Below are 7,541 nucleotides of genomic sequence, written 5' to 3'. Positions count from 1 at the left end.
TGAACATGCCAACGCGCTGGTGTGAACTAGGTCTTCCAACTAAGTATTCCTTCAAATATGAATACATTCACCGCCATTGACATAGATTGACGCCATGTCTAATCCAGCAAAGAAAAGAGTACATATTTGGGCTGTATTCTGCTGACAGCTGACAGGTGAAAGCATGTCAACAAAGGTGAAGTAAATCAAAGAACAAGATTCCTGGGCAGAATGTCATGTCCAAAGGTGCTCTCAAAACTCTTGCAGGAGCTCTAATTCAGCCCCCCTTGACTATGCTTCCACCTGGTTTTCCAGCATTACCTTATGTCCCAAAACAAACTTTTGCGAATTTGCCTACTTCTTGGCCTGGGGCCCATTACCCACCCATTTTGCTAGTAAATACTAATAATGCAAGTCAGGGTCGATGTTGCGGATACATGCCCCACTCGTTAATGAAATACCTATTGTACTTGTTGTCAAGATTAGCTGTTTTATTGTCAGAGTGCCCAGTGCGATACCGACTACCATGCAACCGATCGACTAGATAGGGAGGTATAGGGAGGTGGACGCACTCTGGGCCCCCCACCACACAGACACACAACATGCACTTTTTGCAACATTCATTTTTTTCACTGGAAGAAAAATACTTTTAGTTACTCCACTGCGCCTTCTACAGATATTGCCAAGAGAAAACCCCATTGGCAAGATTTTGCCTTCCGATGAAAAAAAATAAGATTTTCTGTGAGAAAATAGAGAGTATGCGCGTGACATCATCATCAAACCAGGAAGTTATGCAGGAATGCCTACTGAGTGGCAAAAAACGACTTTCCTGGCCTTGACAGCCCATACATACAAACAGAAAAGTCATATCTGATTGCATTACACAACGTTAAACAATGTTAAACTCACTTTGCATGTTGCTTTGCCACTCGATTTGCCACTCGATGTGCCATTGATTGATTGATTGATTGAAGAATTTATTAACAGTTTGCAGAATTACAGTACATTTCAAGCACAAACTCAATACAAAGGCTGTTAACTGTGAGTGGACGACCCAATTAAGCATTACACTTGTTTCCAACAGGGTCCACCATGTTCAAATCATCAAAACATTTAGAGACGTACAAATAGACACTTCTATAGACAGGACAGGAATTCATCAAAAAAGAATTCACTTTAAGCATGTGCATATACCCTCTATTGTATTTTACTCAGACAGCGTCCACTAGAGAAAGTAGGCTTTTTTCATCACAAAACCGTCTTTGTATTTGAAACCGAGATTTCTCTAGGTTTGTAGAGAAAGCCGCCAGTAGAGCTTAGTCCTACCTGTGGACCTTATATAGAGTTTATGGGTATCTGTATCTTTCCTTAGGTACTGGGGGAGGGAGCTGTGAACTAGTCAGTTGCTTGAAACTGGCCCTAGACAGGTAACTCCTTCATATACTGTACTTCCAGATACCTACTTATTAGTATATCTGCTGAATGATTCTATGTGCGGTGCTTTTATAGGCTGACATCATTAGCCTGGCTAATAAGCCAGACTGAATCAGCCGTTGGCAAAGAAAAATTGCGACAGTGTTGTGTGATATTAGCCAGGCTGGCGTCACGCTATCAGCTGTTTCCGTGACAACAGTATTGGTGAGGAGTAAAATGTTTTTTGTTTAAGTTTAGCAAAAGTCGAGAGGCGCTGTACTGCATGTCATGCGAGGGCAATGAATTAGCCCTTCGCTAAGTTCCACCCCAGCCCGCTCTTGGCCAATACCATGTTAGCGACGGTTACTAAGTAAGGAGAATGGTCAAGCTTTCAATGCGGGTCAAAATGGATAAGCGGTGTGCATATGGAACTTGCAACTCAGATAGGCTACAAGGTATACAGAACGTTTGCATGGTGGCGTTGTATTTTTCCCATTTCCGAAATCAACCACCACGGAGGATATAGGAACCGGATTTATTTTGCCTCCCCTGGGTTTGTGCCATTGTTGTGGCAAACTAGTGCAAGCTCTTATTGGGCTTTCCACTTGCGCTATCATGACATCGAGTGTATTCCACTTTTTGAGAGGTTTGGGTTGTTTTCTTACCTTATTATGGGCAAAATAGTCCATAAATTATTTCGCTCCGTTGTGTTGTTTATTAGCAATTTAAGAAATAAAGATTGACTTCCATTGTAACGGGGAAACAGCTCTCAAAGTCACTCTTTTAGCACGAATGCAACAAAAGCTGATTCTGACAGGAAAACTCATGCGGTTTTATTTTTAATAAAAAAAATCAACTTTGTCTTGTTTTGACTAATTCGTGTAGAAAGAAGATCCGGTAGGTATGCCTACGCCAACCGAATCACTTCGTGTTGAGTAAAAAACGATCTGATTGGTCCAAATCTGTACACCCACTCCTGAAGCGTATTATTGGAATGCCGTTGAGCCACTACGGGGATGTAAACAAACAGATTTGATGTCGTCTTGTCACTAAAAACATACACAATGGACGTGTTTGAGGGTCCCATAACCTTAAGGCTTCGGGAGTCTTAAGGCTATGGACCAGAGCTACAGAGATCTCCAATGTAATTGTTGTAGAGTTAGAGTTGTAAGACGTGCGTGCATGCGTATGTGTGAGAGAGAGAGGGAGAGAGAATGGTATTTGCTTTTGTGCCAAATGAAGAAATGCCGTTAATTGAGAGAAAGAGACAGACACACAGACAGAGAGATAGATGCATCATTCTCTCCATCTCTCTTTCTCTTACTCTGTTTTTCCTTGTTTGTTCTAATTCTGAATATGCAGAATTATTAATATTTTGTATAATATAAGAATGCTCAATAAAGCATATTTGAGAGAGAGAGAGAGAGAGAGAGAGAGAGAGAGAGAGAGAGATATGTCACCATTCTCTCTTTCTCTTCGTCTTTTCCAGGACCTCTGTCTGCCTGCCACCTGGAGGGGGGGGGGGGGGGAGTTGTCGTCGTTGCCAGTGGTAACAGAGACATCTGGTGTGAAGGTGAACAGGACAGAGATGATTTACATTCAACACACCTCCTTCATCCCTCCGTCCCTCCCATCTCTGTCTTTCTTCATCATTTGCTCTCTCACTACTGTATCTCCCATCTGCTCTCTCTCTCTCCCATCTATCTGTTACACAGATGTATTTCTATACTCAACTTTAGGTCTCTCTCTCTCTCTCTCTCTCTCTCTCTTCTCTCCATATGTTTGTCTCTCCCTCTCTGCATTTACATTCTGTTCAGATGTATACTATACTTGCTCATATCCACAGTGACTTATGAGTGAGGGGGAGTAGAGGAGGTGTGTGTGTGTGTGTGTGTGTGTGCGTGCGTGCGTGCGTGCGTGCGTGCGTGCGTGCGTGCGTGCGTGCGTGCGTGCGTGCGTGCGTGCGTGCGTGCGTGCGTGCGTTTGGGGAGGGGGTGCTCAAGGACGCATTCACAGGACACATGATGGACACTCTTAACTGCTGTGGAGATTGAACCTTTGACCTTTCATTTAGGTACACCCCTCTCTCTCTCTCTCTCTCTCTCTCTCAGTATGAACCATGCTTTTAGCTGACTAAAACACCTTTTCCACTGGAATAGCAATACATTGTTGCATTACAAACCTACAGTATATAAATTGCAGTGGACAGTCATTCTGAACACTGCAACATTACTGAACACTGTGTTATACAGTACATCCCCCAACACTGAGCACTGCTACATCACTGAACAAAGCTACGCTTCCTTAACACTATTGAAGAACAGAACACTGCTACTATACACAGCTATACATTCCTGAACACTATTTACCCCTACTGAACACTACATTTCCTGAATGCCCAGACATAATCACAATGTATTGGTCACCCTCCAGATAAGCCAGAGAAAAGATCCCCAGACTGCAGGAAATGCCATGCACTGCATGGTTCACTGCGGGGCCTACAGCAGGTTTAACCATCCATGACTAATAAAGATACCATTATAGGACTGTGGTCCCCGTTTTGCCCAAACTAATACATCCTTGGGGACCCATTTTCCATTACAGGTCCCTCCTCCCGCCCCCACTCATGCTCCGAACTGCAATCATCTTTATATGTGAGTGGAAGTCGGCTCAGACCCCATGCTGGGATAGTGGCATCTGTTGCTGAGTGGGGTGGCAGTCGATGAAAGAAGTCGAAAGAAACCACACATGTACACTTGGAATATTTTAACCACACAAACTCTTGCATCTCTATTCTGGGCATATTATAATGAGTGAACATTCTGCTAAATTAGACGAACATTCCTTGATTAAAGCAGAAAGTACACAATGCATACAGTGTCTCTGCCACGACACGTGTGCGTGTGCGTGTGTGTGTGTGTGTGTGTGTGTGCGTGCGTGTGAGCGTGCGTGCGTGTGTGTGTGTGTGTGTGTCTGCCTGGGGGTATGCCCCAGCCATTCATCAGTAACTCAATCACACTCAAAGCCCTCACTCCATCCAACACGCACTGACCTGATGATGACATACATGACCAGACAGTTTCCGACGAGGCCGACCACACAGACGATCATGTAGACGACCACGATGGTTACCTTCACCCCCGTGGGAAGGAAGGCGCCGTCTGTGTCGTTGAACATGCCGCCCCCGCTCATGTTAAGATCGGACAGGAAGAGGCCATCGCCGTAGTTACCGTAGAAGGGATACAAGGGGGCCATGTCCCCCAGTAGGGCAGGGTCAGCATCAGGGTACTCCATGGTAACGGGCCGGCAAGGTCAAAGGAGGTCGAAGGGCCTGGAGACCAGAGGCACAAGGTTCAATGTCTAAAATACAGATGTTTGACACACATCCTCGTCCTCACAGTGGCAGTGGCACAGACATACAATACAAAAATAATAGGATGCACCAATATGGAAATTATTGTCCGATACCAATACCGATGTTTAAAATAACAATTTAGCCGATAGCCGATACTGATACCGATATATGTTTATTTCGCTTTTGTGCCAGAGAAACAAATACATGTCCAGAGCCCGGGCAGAGGCCTTTTGTGGCAGTTCTGGACAACCGTGGGTCCGCCCGACTCGACACCGGGCACTGCACTCCCCTGTGGTGACGTGGAACGCGTGTGTCGAATTTGAAGTCGGTGGGGCGAACGGTTCCCGAGTTACGTGGATTACACACAGACAGAGACTTGGTGCATTTATAGATAATAGAAGAAGATAGAGAGATGTTGTAGTATATAATAAAATCACACCCGTGTGAAGTGAGGGGCGCTAATATATTAAAGTCTAACTCATGTTGATTAGGTGATGTAATGGTCCGCCCTGGTAACAAAATGTGCACATGCACGCTCTACAGTGGGGGGAAGTGCAACAGGCCAACAGCATGTGCACCAAGGCCCGCCCCCAGTCGATCATGATTGGAGGAAGGCCCCTCTCATCCTGATTGGATGAAGGCTTTGCCACCCGCCACCAAAACTGAAACTAGGGTTTTTTGACCCCAGGGGCTCACTGGGGACAGGTAGGAACTCCTTATATGGTCAGCACACTCTATAGTAGGGAGGATTATCCAGAAAAAAAGAAACAATAAGTGATATTTGAATTAAGTAAAATCACTGAATATACCTTTAACATACAGCACAAACAAAGGCATTCAGGACGGGAACCTATTTGATGTTTTACCCCTTCAGGACGGGAACCCATTTTGGAGCTTCTTGTTGTACAGTATATAGCGAGCAATATAACATTTTTTTTTAAATTTGAATAAAAATGTGAACATTTTCAGAAGGCGTTTTTAGAATAAAGTGAGGAAAGGATGAGAGATTAAAACAAAAGAAGGATAGACATTAATTTACTCTTATTGCACGAAACATCTTGAGTCAGTTGGTTTACCTGGAGGAAGCCAAGAATAGAGGCTGTGGTGCATTGTTTTGATTTGGAGTGTGCTTATTTGCATATTGTGCAACTACCACACAAAAGTTGTCACTCGAGACCCATTTGAGTCTTTCTTAAATTTTTATCCCACGATTTTGTAATCCATTTTTCACCCCTGTGTCAATTATCTAATGTGATCCTCTACACACCCTCCACCAACCTAGTCCCCATATGGGGGACTTGAACTCATGCTTCCTTCGTGCCTGAGTGTCCAAGTTGCTCCTTTGCACCTGACAGGGGGGAGTTTCCCTGGTTTGACGTAGCGTGTGGGAGGAACACGTTATTCCAACCAGTTCCTTTCCCCTCCATCAGGCACCCCAGCTGGCCAGGGGGAGGCAGTTTAGAGACCAGGATTACTGCATGTTTTTGTGAGGGTACCTACCCTAGGGGACACGGGTAGAACATGCAAACTCCACACAGAAAGGCCCTTTCGCCAACCCTGCCTCGGGTATGGGCACTGATGACGCGTAGGAGGAAACACGCCGCCAGCACCCACCCCGAGCGGGAATCGAACCCAGGACCTTCTAGCTGTGAGGCGACAGCACTACCAACTGTGCCACCGTGCCCCCATTTGAGTCTTTCTAAGGCAAGGTGAGAACATCTCAAATGATTTAGACACAAGGAGCATATTGACACAAAACATCAGGTCTCTCTGAACAGGGTCATAATAGTCATAGAGATAATAAACTGGATGGACAGAGAGAGAGAGAGAGAGAGAGAGAGAGAGAGAGAGAGTAATTATGTCATGAAGTAATCTGGATGTTGTTGACTCACTCTCATGCAGTACCTACCACTCCCACTGTGCTGTAATGACAACAAAACAGCGACTCACAGTGCTCATCTCACAAACACCTCTCTCGCTATCACTCTCATTTATGGCGTATGTCCAAGTTCGCTCTCTCACCCATCTATCCCCGTTTGCAAAATGCATGTACAATTAAAGATATAGACAATAGTAATAATAAAGTAAACTGAGCTGTAGTGTGCAGTATTGCAACATTCTGCAGAGCTTTGTTTGCAACTTAAAATAACTTTAAAATAGAAAGGAGAGGTTGCACAACTCGTAGTCCCGATGCCAAAAATACTTTTATTGTTACCAACGTTTCGACAAACAAGTTGCCTTCTTCAGGGTATACCTTAGAGTATATATTAATAGAGACGTCACTGGATTTCTCCACTTGCATTAAGTTGCTCAAAAGCGCATGAGGTGATTTCACTCCTCCTTCCGGGTAGGAACAGAGTGCATTCTGGGATGGATTGGGCCCAAACACATGAACGTGCTGGTCGTTGACTATCATTGCGACATTTGCACGCGTTCACGTATGAAACATAGCGTTCACGTGTCATTGCCCCAATAACATGAACATGCGCAATGATAGTCAACGGCCCAGCGCTGGCTCGAGCTGCAATACCAAATTCGGCCACCATGTCCATTTCACCTCAGGGTTTCCTCTCGGTTTCCTCCTCTACTATATTTATACTCTAAAGGGGTATACCCTGAAGAAGGCAACTTGTTTGTCGAAACGTTGGTAACAATAAAAGTATACCCTGAAGAAAGCAACTTGTTTGTCGAAACGTTGGTAACAATACAAGTATTTTTGGCATCGGGACTACGAGTTGTGCGACCTCTCCTTTCTATTTTAAAGTTTGTATCCCGTGGTCAGCACCTCCCTACT

At 44.7% G+C, this 7,541-nt stretch overlaps 1 protein-coding gene across 1 annotated transcript in view; it reads right to left on the bottom strand.

Moving 5' to 3' along the window:
• Nucleotides 1–4,575, bottom strand: part of oprl1 (opiate receptor-like 1) — a gene marked incomplete at its 3' end in the record, with an annotated part of 65,379 nt that extends 60,804 nt beyond the window's left edge. Inside the window, exon 1 of the mRNA XM_079529024.1 lies at nt 4,445–4,575. Coding sequence (XP_079385150.1) covers nt 4,445–4,569 — 125 coding nt within the window. The 5' untranslated portion in view covers nt 4,570–4,575. The remainder of the gene's footprint in view (nt 1–4,444) is intronic.
• Between the last annotated feature and the right edge of the window lie 2,966 nt (nt 4,576–7,541).

The sequence above is a fragment of the Electrona antarctica genome (assembly GCF_951216825.1).
Source record: "Electrona antarctica genome assembly, chromosome: 2".
Lineage (NCBI taxonomy): Eukaryota > Metazoa > Chordata > Actinopteri > Myctophiformes > Myctophidae > Electrona > Electrona antarctica.
The sequence above is the reverse complement of the archived record's forward strand: the minus strand, read 5'-3'. Positions and strand labels throughout refer to the sequence as shown.